A 21,135-nucleotide genomic window follows, 5' to 3' on the forward strand; every position below is an offset into this window, starting at 1 on the left:
TCTGCCTCCTGTCAGCCTGTCTGAAATACAATGAAAATACTTGGTGACATACTTTTACATTAGGTATCATGTTAGGAAGAATGTGTTATAGCTCTACATGCCTACTGTTTTGTTTAAATTTCAAAGAATATAGTTGGCTAGCTGTATACAAGATGAAAGCAACAAACACACGTATCATCATCTACTTGATTAATGTTGTAGCAATGTAGCTAGCTATGATGAGAAAGTGAAACACATGACGATCATTAGCTTGCTAGGTACCAGCATGGGGCAAGGGCTAGCTGACTTACCTTATCCTTCTGATCCCTCGCTCTCTCGTAGTTGTGCGCTCCATAGCGATGGTTGTAGTCTGTTACAAAACAGTTGCCCATTTCTCCAATTTGTTTTCTACATTTAAAACTTAGCTAGACTGCCAAAACACGGGATAGCTAGTTAGCTAACTAAGAAGCTAACTGGTCAAAGAACTAAAATAGAAGAAAGCAATCAGAAATATCATCAAAAAATGTATTTTGCATATCAGCTAACCACATCATATGTTATAGCAATCTGTCAGTCTATGACACGGTCGATAACGTGGAAGAAAGAAACAGTATTTGGCTTTGTCAAAGAGTTCGAGATTTTTAATCATCATTGCTATGTAGCTGACAAGCGTCCCAGCGAAAGAAGAGATTAATTTATCCATCAATAGATTTGTCATATCTTGCGCACAGACAAAGCCACATAGAACATCTCTGACACAGATTCAACTACGGGGCTGAAGTCCGTTTATTCGCAGCCTCTTCACCGTTCTACCCAACGCAGCTTTCTTTTCGCCGTTTTTTTATTTAAAATTTTTCACCACAAATAAAAATGTATTTCCAGCTCACACTGCTTTTAATCTTAAAATGATCAGAGACTATCACAGATTCCCTCTCCAATATTAACACATTTAAATCCATGAAAAGGTATGTGAATAGACTAATAGTACAGTCATTCACCCCTATGCAGACTCCTCCACCAGTAATGCTTCGAACACACCGACTACGTCATTGCGTTTTGGTACACCAGAAGTACATTCATTTCCAATGTAACGCTGCGTTTGCCTTGCAGCATTGCGTTGCAGAGGCAGTTGCAGTGCGTTCTGTGTGGTGCATACGTTGGATTTATCGAACGTATGTGTCAAACTGTATGTGTAAACGGGTTGACAGAAATGGTAGCAGAAGGTGAATGTTGAACTTTTGTTGCACACATATCTAGATGATGCTGCATACTATTTTGCGCAATGACGCAGTCTGTGTGTTCAAAGTGTAAGATTTACCTGGCTACGCAATGCCACAGCCCTAATTCCCATGCCTCAGTCCTCTACCACACACCCAAACAAACCTCAGCCTTGTTACCCATCCCATATACATGTTTATATATTTTCAGACTCATCCATAGAAAGAGACGGAATGGCTCATAGATCTCCTGTTTCTGTAGCGCGAGGCAGCTTGATGTACAAGCACACCCCCTGGACAGGATGCTTGTTTATCACAGGGCCTTAACCCCAATCAATCTCCTTAATGCAGAGTGCCAAGCAGAGACATACCGGTTCACATTTTTACAGTCTTTGGTATGACTCGGACCACGAGTTACATTGGCGCCCACATGGGACTGGAAATCACAATGCCAGTGTGATGAAGGAAGGGGAAGAATCTGACCTTTAAGAGGATGTATCAGTCAGATATCTTAATGTCTGGTGTGCCGTGCCTATATAGCACGTTGAGTATGACATTCACCCCTATTGTACAGTGGGGGAAAAAAGTATTTAGTCAGCCACCAATTGTGCAAGTTCTCCCACTTAAAAAGATGAGAGTGGCCTGTAATTTTCATCATAGGTACACATCAACTATGACAGACAAATTGAGGAAAATAAATCCAGAAAATCACATTGTAGGATTTTTAATGAATTTATTTGCTAATTATGGTGGAAAATAAGTATTTGGTCACCTACAAACAAGCAAGATTTCTGGCTCTCACAGACCTGTAACTTCTTCTTTAAGAAGCTCCTCTGTCCTCCACTCGTTGCCTGTATTAATACCATCTGTTTGAACTTGTTATCAGTATAAAAGACACCTGTCCACAACCTCAAACAGTCACACTCCAAACTCCACTATGGCCAAGACCAAAGAGCTGTCAAAGGATACCAGAAACAAAATTGTAGACCTGCACCAGGCTGGGAAGACTGAATCTGCAATAGGTAAGCAGCTTGGTTTGAAGAAATCAACTGTGGGAGCAATTATTGGGAAATGGAAGACATACAAGACCACTGATAATCTCCCTCGATCTGGGGCTCCACGCAAGATCTCACCCCGTGGGGTCAAAAATGATCACAAGAACAGTGAGCAAAAATCCCAGAACCACACGGGGGGACCTAGTGAATGACCTGCAGAGAGCTGGGACCAATGTAACAAAGCCTACCATCAGTAACACACTACGCCGCCAGGGACTCAAATCCTGCAGTGCCAGACGTGTCCCCCTGCTTAAGCCAGTACATGTCCAGGCCCGTCTGAAGTTTGCTAGAGTGCATTTGGATGATCCAGAAGAGGATTGGGAGAATGTCATATTGTCAGATGAAACCAAAATAGAACTTTTTGGTAAAAACTCAACTCGTCGTGTTTGGAGGACAAAGAATGCTGAGTTGCATCCAAAGAACACCATACCTACTGTGAAGCATGGGGGTGGAAACATCATGCTTTGGGGCTGTTTTTCTGCAAAGGGACCAGGATGACTGATCCGTGTAAAGGAAAGAATGAATGGGGCCATGTATCGTGAGATTTTGAGTGAAATCCTCCTTCCATCAGCAAGGACATTGAAGATGAAACGTGGCTGGGTCTTTCAGCATGACAATGATCCCAAACACACCAGGCAACGAAGGAGTGGCTTCGTAAGAAGCATTTCAAGGTCCTGGAGTGGCCTAGCCAGTCTCCAGATCTCAACCCCATAGAAAATCTTTGTAGGGAGTTGAAAGTCTGTGTTGCCCAGCGACAGCCCCAAAACATCACTGCTCTAGAGGAGATCTGCATGGATGAATGGGCCAAAATACCAGCAACAGTGTGTGAAAACCTTGTGAAGACTTACAGAAAACGTTTGACCTGTGTCATTGCCAACAAAGGGTATATAACAAAGTATTGAGAAACTTTTGTTATTGACCAAATACTTATTTTCCACCATAATTTGCAAATAAATTCATAAAAAATCCTACAATGTGATTTTCTGGATTTTTTTTCCTCATTTTGTCTGTCATAGTTGACGTGTACCTATGATGAAAATTACAGCCCTCTCTCATCTTTTTAAGTGGGAGAACTTGCACAATTGGTGAATGACTAAATACTTTTTTTCCCCACTGTATGTTTAGTCCCCAGGCCTGACTCGCATCTTGGCCTGCTAACAGGCTCAGTAGGTTCCAGCCCCTTACTTCAGTCTTATGAATTGCTAATAAAGCTCAGGTGTTTTGACCTCAGATGCCGGACCATACTGGTTTACCAAAGGTGGTGGCACAGTAGGCTACAGTATGTGTTTTAGCAGGGGTGTTTTATTTTGAAACAGCAGTGTTCTTAGAGTGGACTGGGTCAAGCGGTTTCTCTGAGGTTATTGTTTTTTTTCTGAATTTATTGCTATAAATGATGATATATTATTTTTCAAGTCAATATTGACAATCTTATTCTGGTCTTCTGGTGAGTGATTTTAAAGGAGTCAGGTGCAGGAGGGTAAATCACAGAATAAAAGGTTTATTCCGAAAACACAGTGGTACGCAGCAATGCGTCAAACACTCCAGTGCGGAAATCAGGCACACTGGAAAACAACAAGGCACACGGGTGAAATATCCCGGCGATACAAAATACAAGAGCTCCACCGAGCTTCTCTATCCTCCACAATAAACAGTCACACACAAAGACAAGGGGGCAGAGGGAACACTTATACAGGTACTGATGAGGGGATATGAACCAGGTGTGTGTAATAAACAAGACAAAACAAATGGAATGATGAGATGAGGAGCGGCAGTGGCTAGAAGGCCGGTGACGATGAACGCCAAAGCCTGCTTGAACAAGGAGAGGAGGCAGCTTCGGAGGAAGTCGTGACAGGTCTAGCAAAGCTGACATTGGTAATGCAGTTGCAGACTATTGGTTTGGTCCACTGCCCAGTGTATCCCTGTTGCTGCCCTATTCAAATAAAAACTGTAACAGAAAGGGAAGTCTTCTGGATCAATGACAATGGTTTGCAGCCACAGGAAAAGCTAGCTGCCTGTTGTTGGCGCAATAATAATAATAATATGCCATTTAGCAGACGCTTTTATCCAAAGCGACTTACAGTCATGCGTGCATACATTTTTTTTGTGTATGGGTGGTCCCGGGGATCGAACCCACTACTTTGGCGTTACAAGCACCGTGCTCTACCAGCTGAGCTACAGAGGACCACAATAGAAAGTTATGTTGTGGTTACCATTACTGCTTGCTGATAATGCCGCCAAAAATTATGTGTAGAACTTTGTAACTACGGTCTTTGGACAAAGCCAGATACTGTTCCCTCATTGGTTAACTTGATAAAAGTCAATGCGAACAAGTGAAGATTTTGTGGATTGAGCTGTAGGGGCAGAGCTTATGATTGACAGACACTGCTCCTCCTACCTCTGTGATAATACCCATAAAACCTAGCGGTCAAACAGGGAAATGGTTCCAATCGTTTTTCCATCTTTCATTTTTCCCATAGGGAATTTTGAAACACTTAAAATAAGGGCTGTGTTTTGTGTAGGCTTACCCTAGCGTGACGTTTTGATAACCATGTAAATATCTCGGACAAGGTGACTTTTATCAATACATTCAGCTCTATTTACTCTCGATTCGAAAATGCTAATTAGCATCTAAGTAGACATTATGCGAGACTACAAATCCCTGCAATCTCTTGCACGTCATCTCTAGCTGACACCTTTGCTAACAGGTATTGTGTCAATTTAAAACTTGCACAAGACAGTTCACAGAATTGTCAATTTAAGGAAATGTAGCCTATTTATTCATTACTTGTCATGAACCCTGCGTCCTGAGTCTGTTCCTGCCTGTGTTGCCGTTTTTCTGCTCTGAATCTCCTGTTTCCTGAAGGTTCCTGAACGCACCCTGTCCGGTTGCCGGGCAACGTTGCTAGGCGGGTGATCTCTCGATTACCCGCACCTGCTTCTCATCAGCTTCGGCACACCTGGTCCTGATCATCACCCCTTCATAAGCTCTGACCTGACATCCATTCCCTGCCGGATCGTTAGCCATGAACAGTATGTTTTGTCAGCGTATCAGCCTCTGAGTTACTAGCGTTAGTTTTGTTGTTTTGCACCTTGTTGGCCTGCCGTGTACTTACCTCCGTTTTTTTCTGTCTACAGTCATTCTCCCGGGACCTTCACCCAACTCCTGCCTGGTTGTCGGCGGCTGCCGTGCCATCATTGGATCTGCCACTTCACCTCCACCAACTCATCTCCGCCGCCCGCTCCGTCTCCTGGATTATTCTGCATTTCTTTTTGAATCTGTTAATAAATACTCACCTTCGTTCAACTCACCTTGTCCTGGTCTGCTTCTGGGTTCTGTCGTAGAGAACCGTGACATTACTAAATGTAGCTAACATGAGATAGTTAATCCAGAGATTCTTAGCTTTGCCTCGATTCGGCAGTCTTGTCCAGATCATCATGGCATCTGTAGTTCTTTATTATATCAGCTTATTATATATCTTTTTTTTTTTTTTTTGGGGGGTAATTACAGCCAAATATATTTATAAAAGTCACCTTGTCCTAAAGAGATTTACATGGTTATCAAAACGCTACACCAGGGTAAGCCTACACAAAACACAGCCCTTATTTTAAGTGTTTATAAAATCCCCTATGGGAAAAATGAATGGTGGAAATGCGATTGGAACCATTTCCGTGTTTGACTGTTAGGTTTTATGGGTATTATGACTCATACTGTGGTACTCTACAGTATATGCTCCCCATAGTGAAAGGCACATCACAACATGGAAACGCTAACACCGAATCCCATAGCTCTCTAATATGCGCCTCTACATAATTTACATTTACATTTTAGTCATTTAGCAGACGCTCTTATCCAGAGCGACTTACAGGAGCAATTAGGGTTAAGTGCCTTGCTCAAGGGCACATTAACGTCATTTAGCAGACGCTCTTAGCCAGAGCGACTCACAAATTGGTGCGTTCACCCTATAGCCAGTGGGATAACCACTTTACAATTTGGGGGGTTAGAAGGATTACTTTATCCTATCCCAGGTATTCCTTAAAGAGGTGGGGTTTCAAATGTCTCCGGAAGGTGGTGAGTGACTCCGCTGTCCTGGCGTCGTGAGGGAGCTTGTTCCACCATTGGGGTGCCAGTGGCAATTACTCAATACAAGCCTTGCGATTTTGACATTCCAGGTGTGTGTATGTTACTTGTTAGTTACACCAAGTTTTCATTATATGATGTGTGAATTCTATAGTCGAATGTTGAATTTTTAAAAAATCCATTACTGAGTCAAATGAATAACATCTGTCGAAAGATTAGTCAGAAAAAAGTGCAGAACTTCCCATCACTACTGTGAACTCCTGGCTAAGCGTGCACCGGTAAATTCACGGCTTTAGGCAAAGGTTACGCGCCTATCAATTTGGTTTCTCCCATTGAAGGGGTGTTTTCAGAGTTGAATTGAAACGCTAATGTTTACGCATATTATCCCTTTGTTTTCAGTAACGTGTTTACATTGCTAAATGAGAATTCACCCAAGATTTATGCCAGGTGAGGGTAGGTCCTTTAGGATGCCCTTTCTCCTTATTCAGAAATAACTGTTGGTGAGGTAACATGAAGTTACCAGCTGTCAGATATACTGAGTGGTATTAGTTTATTCTATTGACACTCAAGCGGCTTTTTGCCTTTTGTAGGCATTCTCAAGTATAGTTATTGCTATTTGGTAAGTATGTTTATTTTTGTAAATTATGTATTTCTGTCAGTTATTTTCATTGAACTCAGCTGTTGCTGCTCCAGAACCAACTAATTAGGCTGCTGGGTCGTCTATCTTAACACTTCCCCACTCAAATGATAAATTGCATAGCCAGGCTGACCAGGCCAGTGCACTGCAATAATTGAACCCTATCTACATGAAGCACCCCATCCAACTGCCCATCACCATGACAGCCAGATTCCCCAGGCCAGTACCGTTCAGCAGACCCCTGCCTGAAGCCTGTGGCCAGGGGGTGCTTACATCCACAATCCTCTCCTTCCATCCAGACGAGCCCACTGCCCTCTGCCAAACATGTAATTTCCTTTATGATCACTCCATCACACTTAATGTGGCCACAATTAAAGGGCTCAACTGGATCTTAATAAACCCCAGAGTGAACTTTCCACACCATTATGTCCCATCAGTGAACCCAGAATGGAGGGTAAAAGACCAGAGTGGGCCAGGGCCAGAATATGCACTGGTAATTTAGAAAACAGTGTATTCAGCGCATAACCATAATGTGAATAATATAACATTATTGCTGTGGTCAATGTGTTGAGGATCCTTTTCCCTCTGAGTTTGCTTTTATAGTCAATTTCAGTCCAGTAGTGGAGATCATGACCCATAGCCCTATAGCCTAACTTCCGCAGGAGGATGTGAAAAGGGATATTATGTCCTTTAAATTTAGTTAAAGAGAAAATAACAATTCTGTACCTAGAATTTCACCAGTTCCCTATAGCGTTCTACTGACCTCCCCCTTTAGACCCCCTGAATGCCTGGGTCCATTCCCCCCATTTCCTTTGCTTCAGGGTGGAAATGGCGTCACCGACACAACCCGCTACCATTGGTGTTGTCAACCTATAGGGACAGACGTAGATCATAGATATGACAGACAGAGGCAGATGGAAGCGGCCTCTGAGAGCGGCCCATGTCAGCGGTGAGTAATAGCGTTATTACAGGAATGGAGTCACCATGAGAAGTGTCTGTCATGTGATTAATATGACCCGGAGTCTGAGGTGTAATCTGGGAAGAGCTGCACCGCTCCAAGGCTTTCTCTTCCACTCATACACTCATACATAGTCAGGAATGGCTCTGCAATAGCCTGGTTCCAGATCTGTTTGTGCTGTCTTGTCAGCTCCTATATGATCATTGTCACTATATGTTGACAAGCCAGTACAAACCAATTTGGAACCAGGCCAGCTCTGCAATATGTTCACATTACAACTTGTCATCGATATCATAATGCTTGATACAGAAAGATTATTGATACATGTTTTGCTTTGCTGTGCTGGATCATTATTGGTGTAAGTGTTTTTTTGAATATAGTGAGTGAAACTAAGTGAATGTTTTTTAAATGAAGCGGAATTGAATGTGTATTGTAGAAAGGATGTTTACAGCTTTGAGAAAATAAGAGATAAGATGTTTTGGTATCAACTACCTTGGCCCTGCCAGGATAATAATATCACTACACATATTAGACACTAGGCTACACACTTACCAGTGTACCACTAGAATCACTAGTTCATTATTGCTATCATAAATGGTCATCAACGAGACCTTGTCTTTGATTGATTGATTGATTTTATTTCACATAAACAAATATGTATACACACAGTACATACTGACAGGGATAACGAAATAAAGTCAATGATTTATTTCCATTGTGGTCCCTTTCTTTTCAGTTTTTTCGCTACCTTCCTTTAGATCAATATTTCCTATGGCTGATCTATTCGCTTGACTCCCTTTTTTCTTGTTAACAAACTATTGTTTTGGCAAATCGGTTAGGACATCTATTTTGTGCATGACACAAGTAATTTTTCCAACCACCGTATCTTTGTGAGACGCGGTGTGGGTGAATGGATGATCTCCGCATGTGTAGTTCCCCCCGGTTAAGCATGGAGGAGGAGGTGTTATGGTGTGGGGGTGCTTTGCTGGTGACACTGTCTGTGATTTATTTAGAATTCAAGGCACACTTGAATCACAGCATTCTGCAGTGATATGCCATCCCATCTGGTTTGGGCTTAGTGGGACTATCATTTGTTTTTCAACAGGACAATGACCCAACACACCTCCAGGCTGTGTAAGGGCTATTTGACCAAGAAGGAGAGTGATGGAGTGCTGCATCAGATGACTTGGCCTCCACAATCCCCCGATGAGTCGGACGGCAGAGTGAAGGAAAAGCAGCCAACAAGTACTCTGCATTTGTGGGAACTCCTTCAAGATGGTTGGAAAAGCATTAGAGGTGAAGCTGGTTGAGAGAATGCCAAGAGTGTGCAAAGCTGTCATCAAGGCAAAGGGTGGCTATTTGAATAATCTCAAATATAAAATATATTTTGATTTGTTGAACACTTTCTTGGTTACTACATGATTCCATATGTGTTATTTCATAGTTTAGATGTATTCACTATTATTCTACAATGTAAAACATGGTAAAGATTAAGAAAAACCCTTGAATGAGTAGGTGTGTCCAAACCTTTGACTGGTACTGTACATACAGTATGTACCCATTCAAGTCAATGATGGCATAATGGGTGGACTGGCGGCCATTGCGAGTTTACCCATAGAAACAAAACAAGAAGTGTACCCATCAATCTGTGCTGTGATTTTTTTAATCAAGTCAACTGACATTACAAAAAATACATTCCATTGCATGAGCCACATCAGTTAACATCATTTGAATGAACATTCTACATTACCAAGGAAATTATTGCATCACAATACCAGGCAGCCATTGCAAGTGTACCCATGAGTTTCCCAGTCAAATTTCCAGGCTTAGAGGGTCAAAGTCTGTTCTATTCATTCTATTTCTATGGTATAGAGAGCTCAAAAGACACCACAGCCCATGGGTCCAAAATAGCTTCATGCCAGTAACCATGGTGACGACAGACAGCGCTTCACAGCTTCACAGCATCATAACCACACAGAACAGGGAGCCTCTTAACCGCTAAAGTACCACTAAATCACCATAATGTCGACGCAAAGCACTGGGCTGGATTCTTGTATGTCAATAGTAAAGGGATAAAACGTGGTTAAAGTCACTACAACATGGTCACCTCACCTCAGACATAGATCATATAATTACTGAGTCTATTCACAAGTATGGTAGCATAGGGGGTAGTGGGCAGGACATATAGTTTACAAAGAGTTCATCTGTATTTTTAGAGGGGGGATTCAAGTTTCAACAAAAAAAAATGCTAATGTTTCATGTATCTGTAGGCTAGATTATGACAGTTTCGTGGTTTTGATTCATTTTCATTTGCTTTCAATTTATATGCCCATTTTTCTATTCCCCTCTGACAATCAGCCATACTAGAAAAGAACTGCTCTCTAAAACTCATGTTACAACTATGGTTAGAGTCAACTAAATATGCTTTACATTACTGTGGAGGTATAGTCGTTTCTCCTTAGGTTTAGGTTTGGATCATTTTGGGGCTGTGAGAAACGTAGCCTATTACAGTTTTTCTCAGTCGCTTTGGTGCATTTCTTAGATCAAAAGTGCAATTCTTGATACTACTTGTACAAATTCCAAATCATCTAGTCACTTGTGCACATCATTAAAGCAATTTCTTATTCCTTTGAACAAATTGCAATTGCTTTTGTACATATTGCAATTGATAATGTACAAGTGTCAGCTTTTTTCCACATTTTCAATTGCTCATGTCATGTTGATCAAAATATAGTAGATGGTTCTCTGTTGAATAGTCTTACCCCTCAAAACATCTAGGCATTAGTTCCTTGCATAAGCCATTACATGCAAAATTTTTGAACTATTTGTCATAAACTGTCAAGCATAGTTTTACACATTTCTATTAGACCTTTTGTACAAAAACGTAAATTGCTGAATCGTGCAGGTGAAATTAACCCTCACTCATGAAGGAATGTAAAAGTGTTAGTTCAACCAACAATCAACCAGTTGTCTAAATTGCTCAAAGGTGCATCTCATGAAGAATCAATTGGCAAGCATATATAGACAGACCACAACACAGAGTTGCAATTTTCCAATAATGGATGGACCAGGAAACGAACAGGGTCAACAGCCAAGAGGAGGAAGAAGAGGAGCAAGGATGCGTGGTGGAAGGCAAAACAGAGGAAGAGGCAGAAGAGGACATAGGCGCATATCTGATGACATAAGGGCCACTATTGTAGACCATGTTGTCAATCATGGCCTTACAATGGCTGAGGCGGGTCGAAGGGTGCAGCCGAATATTGGGAGATCAACCGTGTCCTCAATAGTACAAACGTTTCGAAGAGAGAACAGGTATGTCCACCAATGTACAGTGCACTGTTACTGTATATAAGCAGTATACTGTATACTTCCTACAATGCTTCATATTACAGTAGTCCACTTGTATTTCACAGCATACAGAAATATACTCTATACAGATACATACTGCACCTTACATGCACCCACCTGTATGTTTTACAGTAAAATGTGTGTTCGCATAGTTTTTGTCTATGTGAAAGTGTGCGATGCATCACTGCATTTTTCCACACATAGGACTGCAAGATTACCTCAAACCGGTGGCAGAGGACGCCTTTTCACACCTCAACAGGAGGGAGGCTATTTGCACCATGGTCCGAGCAAACAATGCCATGAGACTCAGGGAAATACAAAGGACCATTATAGAAGACAACGATGTCTTTGAAAACATCCATACGGTTAGCATCTCAACCATCGACAGGGTGCTGCATAGAAACCAGATGAGTATGAAACAGCTGTACCGTGTACCATTCCAAAGGAATGAGGACAGAGTTAAGGAGCTACGGTACCAGTATGTACAGGTAAAACATATATCTATGTAACTACTTTACAGCAACATTTTATAGTGTTACATAGTACAGTAAGCATAAACTGCACACATTTCCATTGCTGTGGAAGGAACATGCAATATATGTACATTTTATGTCACTCTTCCTTACCAAAACAAATTCAACTGTGTGTTCTGGGATATAGCGTATAATGGAGTTGGAATCAAGTGAACCCTCTCACAACTTTGTATACGTGGATGAGGCTGGCTTCAACCTGACCAAATGCAGAAGGCGGGGTCGGAATATCATCGGTCACAGAGCTACTGTGGATTTGCCAGGCCAACGGGGAGGAAATATCACCATGTGTGCTGCTATTTCGGAGCATGGTGTCCTAACCCATATCCCCCCTTTTAGGGCCATACAACACCCAGCATCTACTCAACTTTTTAGAGACTCTCTACAGGGCTCTCATCCCTGATGATGAGAGGGGTCTGTTTAGAGAGGATTTGCCAAAGTATGTGGTCATTTGTGATAATGTGAGTTTCCATCGATCAAACATCATAAGGCAATGGTTTGTGACCCACCCGAGGATGCTCATAGAATTCCTCCCACCTTATTCACCATTCCTTAACCCAATTGAGGAGTTCTTTTCAGCATGGAGGTGGAAGGTGTACGATCGTCAGCCACACACACAGATGACCCTGCTGGCTGCAATGGATGCAGCATGTGAGGACACCACAGTAGACGCCTGCAGAGGATGGATAAGGCATTCCAAAAGATTCTTTCCACGTTGCATTGGAAGGGAAAATATCCGGTGTGATGTGGATAAGAATATGTGGGCTGACAGACAGGAACGTCTGGATGTGTAGAGACAGCACTAGAACAGTGCTGTGGGCAAAGTTGTGCCTTAGGGGTGGTTTCCTGTGTTTCTTTCTAATTTAATTTTTTTTCCTTTGTGCCCCTTGGGTTGTCCAGTCTCTTTCAATCAATAACCCACATACAGTAATATGTAAATAGTACTGTTGAAATTGATATATGCCATAGAAGTGCAGCCTTGTGCATTTTCAATACAGTAACTGTCATCCAAACTGTAGCCTAAGTTTACATCAGGTAATAATGTCAAAGTACACAGTTCCATTGACAACATGCCTAAACATTTTGACAACCTTGTTCGTGAACAATGACTCAATGACTTATCATTCTGATGACACTGACATGATCATTGGCATGAATATTTACTTTTGAGAGATGTACTAAGGATTTTTAGTGACTGACTAGCTTTAGAAACATATCTATTGTATATTGCAGTTTGTACAAATTGTTCTGAGAAATGCACTTATTATTTTGCACATGTTAGGGATGATGTGAAAAATGCACCAAAGCGACTGAGAAAAACTGTAAACAGGGAGTTAGGTGCTTGCCTATCCCACTGTCCCTCTGTGGCTTTTGCAGTAGCCAAATACATTTGTTGCGCTCTCCAAGGTCCTGAATTCCACTCAGCAGGATATCTGCACAGCCAGGGCTGCTCAATAATTTGTTTCTCTCTCTCTCCCTCTCTCATATTTTCAAAACGTGACAATGTGCAATCGGGTTTTATTTTGGAATTGGTTGGTATCAAGAGGCCGCCCGCCAGATAATTCATTAGAGGCGTAGGGCGGTGAGACGCACCGTTTTGTAGAACCGGAGTGGCGCAGCCATCCTGGCTGGCGAGCTAAGTCAGCTTGGCAAATGGGGTGCGACCACGAGAGAGCCTCGGTCCAGCGTGTTGTGTGGCGCATTTGGGCAGTAGCGGTGCGTGGGTAAAATCACTGAGGAAGCCATCATTTATATAAGCCTAAAGGCTGAGACAATAAGAAGACGCAGTGGCAGAATAAATTCAACCACACCTTTGTTTTATAACAAAACCGGATAGCAACCTCTGTCCGGTGAAGTCCACAAAGCATATTGCATGTAACAAACAATTACATGACCTACAGCATGGTCAAGCAAGTTAATGTTTCTGACATTTTCGGACAGTTACCGCAATTCGCAAAGAAAACAGGAGCTACCGCCACTATTCCAGTACCATTTCAACTTCAACAAATCACCTCTTCTTAGTCTAATACAGTGACAACTAAAAGATACCAAAAACGATTTAGTCCAATCAATGTAAGCTAAATATGATGTGGCTATCCATGGTTCTGATTTCTGTGTGCAGGTGCGCGTTCATGCAAGTAGAATTTGATTTGAAAAACATGTGGACTCACCCTACTTGTAGAGAAACGCCAATGCCATCCTCCTCTCTTTCATGTTGACAAAACGGTCTATCACTCTGTCATACAGTGCAGGCTTTTATTTTTTGTTTTCCTAGGCTACCTGGCTAAAATGCTTGTTTGCTAGCCTAACTTCCATTCATGGGAAACGTTAGCTAGTTAACATTAGCCTTCTACATCTAGCTACATATTGAACTTCCATCCTCTCAGGCCAGGGGCACAACAATGTATAAATTAATGGTTGGATCAGAATCGCCATTATAATCATTGGCCAGTACAGAGAATTAAGTAAAACCACAAGTCCAAATCCCTATCTTCATCCATGGCTAATTTAGGAAAGGACAATTTTAGCTAGCTAGCTAGCCAAAGGAGGACAACAACACAATGAGATGCAACAATTCAAGTTGTTTCTGTCAATGATGTATGCTCTCAATGGGATTTGTCAGGAGTGACGCCAAAATCCAAGCTTCCATGACACTTTTATTTGCGCCAGGACCATTCAAAGTTCAGCTCACTCAGTTTAGCTCAACACTGATTGGCTAATTTTGTATACTTTTTTTTTTATCAAGGGAGGCCAAATGCTCGCTGGCTTCTCTTGAATTCGATGCTACGGGTGGCAACTATGTCATACTCGTTTGGACCATACAGCATCAGATAGATGGCCTACACGTAGAGAGACAGAGGGGCGCTGTTTTGCTCGCTCTGATGCTTTCTCCTGTGAGATACGTTCAGCCTCTTGCGAATTGAAGGAAAATTATGAAACACAGAGAGACTAAAGATTTTATTATTATTTTTGGTCATTTTGGGGGGGGTAGCCTGGCTTCCCTTGGCATCCATGAATACACGCCACTGCATTTGGGAATGAAATACCCTATTACCAACAGACACAAATCCCCGCTGTGCACGACTGAAATTGGGAAATGAATTAACAACACCATGTCAGTATCACCAAGTCATTTTAGTGTGCGTGAGCTGCAACAGTGTTGGCAATAAATTCAGTTATTTCACTATCGGGGTTCAGGCCAAACCTGGGAGCCCCAGTGGACTACATATATGATTTTATAATCACATACACCATGTGTTGTTTTACAGGGTCAGCCATAGTAGTACTGCACCCTTGGAGCAAATTATGGTTAAGTGCCTTGCTCAAGGGCACATCCGCCCTACAGCTTTTCCTCGGGGGTTTGAGTGTCTTCTCCAGGGATGAGTGCTGTCGGGTGGGGGTCAATGCTCACTGCGCTAGACAATGACACACATCCATCATTTTGATGACGTCTATAACGTCTCCATGGACATCTGCTGAGGGGGAGAGCAGATACCCCGGCTGCGGAGCACTCCACTCCTCCCTCCGCTCCGTGGGGCTCCCCTCTCACCTGAAAACTGTCTCCATCTAGCGGTGCTCCTGCTTAGCATCAGTGACAGTGCCCAGAGACAAGGAGGCTGGAACAACAGCCTGTGTATTAGCAACCACCGCAAATATACTTTGAGTCAAGGCTCCTTTTATGCCCAACGTACTGCAGGCTATTGCTTTGAAGTGATACTACTCTGTCAGTACGGGTGTGGTATAATTTCAGCAGCGTGGGTTGAGAGGGTAACCGCTTGTACGGTGTCCGTGCCGTTTCAGAAAGATATTTGGTTATTGCTGACACGGGAGTGCATAACCGGGTATCCGCGATGCATCAAGGAGGAGCGCTCCATCTGATTCCACAGAAGTTATCGGATGCCCGGAGCACGTGACACGCTCCCAACGAACTGAGGAGAGGAACTTGGGTCTTCTGCGCAGCTGCACAGCAGTGAGAGTGGCGGAGAGGAGAGACAGCCGAGCCAACAACTTCCATACTCTCATTTGTTGCTCTCATTAAACGATTCTGCGAATTCGGTTATTTATCCCCCCTTCGCTCTCTGGTGGTTATTATATGACTATTCAACGGTGAAATTTTGAGCTGGAGCGGCAGCTTGTGGATACGGTGGTGGCACACTTGTGTATTTGTGTATGTCTGTGGTGAGCGCGTGTGAGTCAGTGTGTGCGTGTGTGATTTTATGTCCTCCCGGCTCAGCCTCCCGCGCTTCAGCTGTGAACACAGAGCGAAGTTGTCGGGGTGGTCTCGGCCCATACAGTCATTGGTCTCCGCAGAGGATCACAGTTGCGCTTTTCTTGAAGAGCTCGAGCTCTAGCAGGGATAAAGACGCGGGAGGCGCGACCTGAGCTTCCGGGTGTCTTTTGGCTAGAGAAAGAGCTCGAGAATGTCCTTGTATGACTGGAGCCAAGTCTTTACCCGTGTTTGGAGCACGGAATTACCCCCGTTTTGAACTTGTTGCTGGTTCGTTTCCACCCTCTTGCCAAGGGGAGACTATTCTGGATACTTTTGTGTGCAGTGAGGATTCTTTTATATTAGAAAGACAACGGAAAGCTTTTTTTCAAACCAGTCGCTTTTACGCAGAGGTTGGTAAACTACATGTTCGTTTGTTGTATGTGCTTTACATTTCCAGACTATTGCCGTTGAAACATGTATGTTCTACTGCTGAATATTGGTTCGGTGGAGTCCCTGATACTAGAACAATCGACTACTCGCTTTATATTCAATATCGACGACAGTAGGGATATACATGGGAAATGTCTGTGCAATGCATTTAGATTTTATTACACATTTAGAATATAAACTTTACTTATTGAGTTTCAGAAACAAACAGAATTTACAGTATGTGGACGATATATTCATTGCAGCCATGCATGCATGATATGTTACAGTGTAGCCTATGAGTGGGCTAATGCTTGGGTTGTTTTCCTGCCTCTCCAGATGTCCTCTCGCCGCGCTGTGGTTCTGTGATCGCCCACCGGAGCGTCGAGAGCTCTTCACCCGGACCGGGTAGCACACAGTGGGTCACCATGTCAGCGGGAGTGGCGGCGTGGTTACCGTTCGCCCGGGCGGCTGCTATAGGATGGATGCCGGTAGCCAGTGCGCCCATGCCGACGCCCCCGCCGGACAACCGGCGAAAACAGGACGGCCTCATCTTGCTCAATGTCAGCGGTCAGAAGTTCCAGACGTGGCGGAATACTTTGGAGAGGTACCCGGACACTTTACTGGGCAGCACGGAGCGGGAATTCTTCTTCCACGAGGAGACAAACGAATACTTTTTCGACCGTGACCCGGATATTTTCAGACACATTCTGAACTTCTATCGTACCGGGAAGCTGCACTACCCGCGCCAGGAGTGCATCTCGGCCTACGATGAGGAGCTGGCTTTCTTTGGAATCATACCGGAGATCATAGGGGACTGCTGCTATGAAGAGTACAAGGACCGGCGGCGGGAAAACCAGGAGAGGATCCAGGATGACGAAGACAGCGAGAACCAGAACGATATGGTCCCGCCGGATATGACATTCAGAGAAACCATGTGGCGGGCATTCGAGAACCCCCACACGAGCACCATGGCCCTGGTGTTTTATTACGTCACTGGCTTCTTCATTGCGGTTTCCGTGATGGCCAACGTGGTGGAGACGGTCCCGTGCGGGACTTTGCCAAACCGGGTCAAACAGGTGTCGTGCGGGGAACGGTACGCCTTGGCATTTTTCTGTCTGGATACGGCCTGCGTCATGATCTTCACGGTGGAGTACCTGCTGCGTCTAATGGCTGCGCCCAGCCGCTGGAACTTCATCAAGAGCGTGATGAGCGTCATCGACGTGGTGGCCATCATGCCCTACTACATCGGCCTAGTCATGACGGACAACGAAGATGTCAGCGGGGCCTTCGTCACCCTGAGGGTCTTCAGAGTTTTCAGGATTTTCAAATTCTCCCGCCACTCTGCGGGGCTGCGCATCCTGGGCTACACGCTGAAGAGCTGCGCTTCGGAGCTGGGCTTCCTGCTCTTCTCCCTCACCATGGCCATCATCATCTTCGCCACCGTTATGTTCTACGCCGAGAAGGGCTCCTCAGCCAGCAAGTTCACCAGCATCCCAGCAGCCTTCTGGTACACCATCGTCACCATGACAACTCTGGGGTAGGTGCTGATCCAGCTTACCATACAGTGCAGATGTGTGATCATATGCTCAGGGGGTATGTTGTCGACCCTAAATCAGCAGCATTGGTTTGCTGTTGCTCTCTCCTTTGAGTGTGTTCTCTCTATGCAGCTGCAGTGTGAATGGAAGGTTGGGTAAATGTCTCATAGGCCTGCCTAAATCCTCCATTTACATGAAGCACCCTCAAGTGAACGGTTTAGGGCATTCACACAACATTCACATTCAAAGGCCTCAGAGGCATTTACCTTATTCACAGGCCAAGCTGTAGGCGTATGATGTCATCATATCATAACCACTGCAGCAGTTCTCATCATTAAGATTCACACCTTTTCAACACAGTCAAATGAAGAGAGCTATAAATAGAAACATGGGAGGAGCAGAGAGAGATCGATGACAATATTTAAATCAGAATTTACTGCAATAGATTTCTCTCACACAGCCCATCTCTCTCTCTCTCTCTCTCTCTCTCTCTCTCTCTCTCTCTCTCTCTCTCTCTCTCTCTCTCTCTCTCTCTCTCTCTCTCTCTCTCTCTCTCTCTCTCTCTGTGCAAGAGGCATATATATTATGTCACCTTGTTGCTATTGATGTATACACCCATTCATTAATATGAGTTCTGGAGCTACTGTTCATTGATGCTTTTGCCGGTTTCTCCTACCTGCGCGGTGCAGTAGTAGTAGCCTATTGTGCGCTCTCCATGGTGCTGAAAAAGAGAGCGGCGCGCTGTGGGGAAACAGAGCCGCAAGAATAGCAGTTGCATTGCGCTCTCCGCGGTGCTGAAGCGGAGCGGCAAGCATGGCAGTGCAGTGCGGTGTGCTCTCCATGGTGCCATTCGGCTCATGATCCCAAACGTAGAGCGGCAGCGTCATAGTTAACATGATGGATTTCACAAGGCTCAATTACTCATAGGTCAAGAGCTGGTATTTCTCTATTTGATTGATGTGTTTTGTTCATTATTGAGCCTACTACCTGACAGTTTGTCTATATGAGTCTCTCAATGAATTTGATTGGAAGGCCTGTTGTGTTCTGATGCCTTTATTCTGTAATTGCATGTGTAGAAGGGGAGAGATGGTGAGAAAATAGTGCCTGAGAGAATGAGGTAGAGGAATAGATTGCCACACCTCACTGTGTGTCATTTGTCTAGTAGCGTGTCCCCACTGTCAGATTGGATGATATCAATAACAAAATGCAATTTCTGGTTCACACTCACAACTAAGCTAATGGCTGACGCAGGAGTGGCTCGCTCTTTCTGTGTGTGTGTGTGCGTGTCTTGGCCTTTCTGTTAATGAGCCAGGCCTAAGACAAATAAACTCAGTGAAGAAAAGCAACCTTCTCTCACTCTCTCTCTCTCTCTCTCTCTCTCACACACACACACACACACACACACACACACACACACACACACACACACACACACACACACACACACACACACACACACACACACACACACACACACACAGTCTTGTACAGCTAACCTTGTGGGGACACACAATTCAGTCCCATTCAAAATCCTATTTTCCCTAAACCTAACCCTAACCCTAAGCCGTACTCTTACCCTAACCCTAACCCTAACCCTAACCTTAACCCAAAAACCTAACCTTAACCCTAACCCTAAACCTAAACGTAATTCTAACCCTAACACTAATTCTAACCTTAACCCTAAACCCCCTAGAAATAGCATTTGACCTCGTAGGGATTAACAAAATGTCCCCAGTTGGTCAAAAATAAATCGGTTTACTATTCTTGTGGGGACTTCACACACACACACACACACACACACACACACACACACACACACACACACACACACACACACACACACACACACACACACACTAACCTCACTGATACACAGCCCAGCTCTCATCCACAACCAGAAACCATTCTGTTGGCTCATAATATAAGCCTCACCTCTTTGTTTTGCCAATGCGTCAATCAGCTGGTTACTGTGTGTTGTGTGTTTCTGGCAGTAGTGCCTGGGTGGCAGTGCCAGTGTGTGTGTGTGTGTGTGTGTGTGTGCGGGCAATGGCAGTACCTGAGGCCAGTCTGTGTTTACTGTGCCCAGGGCTTGACAGGTGGTGACTACACAGCTGCATTATCCTTTGTTTGAGAGTACGAACACACAGTCATCTGTTTCTATTCTATTGCATTGGTCCAGTGCCTTACACAAAGTCAATGGATGAATCGAGTGTATGATAAAATGCCCTGAACCGAATTATCAAAGTTCTCATGTCCGTAAAAATCCCTACAATTCCCTCGTGTGTGTGTGTGTGTGTGTGTGCGTGTGTGTGTGTGCGCGCGTACGTGCATGCGAGGAGTGTTTTGGTAGATTGAGCAAGGACATAGCTCTTAAGCGGACGTAGGCTATCGTTCTTTAATGTCTCATTACCTTGCCAGGGGACCAGAGACAGGGATGGATCTGTGGCTGGGAACTGCAGGGAGCAGGGGAGGGGAGGGAGGTGTGCTCAGTGAAGCAGGTGAAAGAGAGAGAAGGAGGGAGGGAAAAAGAGAAGGAAAAGGGTCATAGAGAAATTTAGAGAGAGAGAGAGAGAGCAGTATGAGTTTTCTCTCACTGCTGTGTCTTTTATGAGCCCACTGCAGCACTCCACGTTGCTCAATGCACCCATATACTCTAGCAATATCACTGGCTGCACCAAATTCACCATTATAAACTGAGTGGTTCAACCCCTGAATTCTGATTGGCTGACAGCTGTGGTATATCAGACCGTATACCACGGGTATGACAAAACATTTATTTTTACTATTCTTATTACATTGTTAACGGGTTTATAATAGCAAAAATGCACCTTGGGGGTTTGTGGTATATGGCCAATATACCACGGCTAAGGGTTGTATCCAGGCACTCTGCGTTGTGTCGTGCATAAAAACAGCCCTTACCTGTGGTATATTGGCCATATACCACAACCCCTCAGAACTTATTGCTTAAGCATACCTCAGCCTCTTACTGTTGCTAGCTCTCTCAGATCCCCAGCCTGTCTCTGACCTGCAGTATCACAATGTATTATGTCTGGCTCCTGTGGTGCAGTTGCCCAGGGTTTCATTTACATTCCATTTTAGTCATTTAGCAGACGCTCGTATCCAGAGCATAGTGAGTGCATAATATATATTTTTTCATAC

The 21,135-nt window shown here is 43.9% G+C and overlaps 1 protein-coding gene across 2 annotated transcripts in view; it reads left to right on the plus strand.

The window, feature by feature from the left end:
* Nucleotides 1-15,848: 15,848 nt before the first annotated feature.
* LOC121576070 (potassium voltage-gated channel subfamily D member 2-like) overlaps nt 15,849-21,135 on the plus strand; it is a 140,551-nt gene continuing 135,264 nt past the window's right edge. For both annotated transcript variants that reach the window (XM_041889364.1, XM_041889363.1), the window contains exons 1-2: nt 15,849-16,422; nt 16,778-17,978. In XM_041889364.1, the coding sequence (XP_041745298.1) occupies nt 16,867-17,978 (1,112 nt within the window). In that variant the 5' untranslated portion in view covers nt 15,849-16,422; nt 16,778-16,866. The remainder of the gene's footprint in view (nt 16,423-16,777; nt 17,979-21,135) is intronic.

The sequence above is a fragment of the Coregonus clupeaformis genome, unplaced genomic scaffold (assembly GCF_020615455.1).
Source record: "Coregonus clupeaformis isolate EN_2021a unplaced genomic scaffold, ASM2061545v1 scaf0009, whole genome shotgun sequence".
In the NCBI taxonomy this organism is placed as follows: Eukaryota; Metazoa; Chordata; class Actinopteri; order Salmoniformes; family Salmonidae; genus Coregonus; species Coregonus clupeaformis.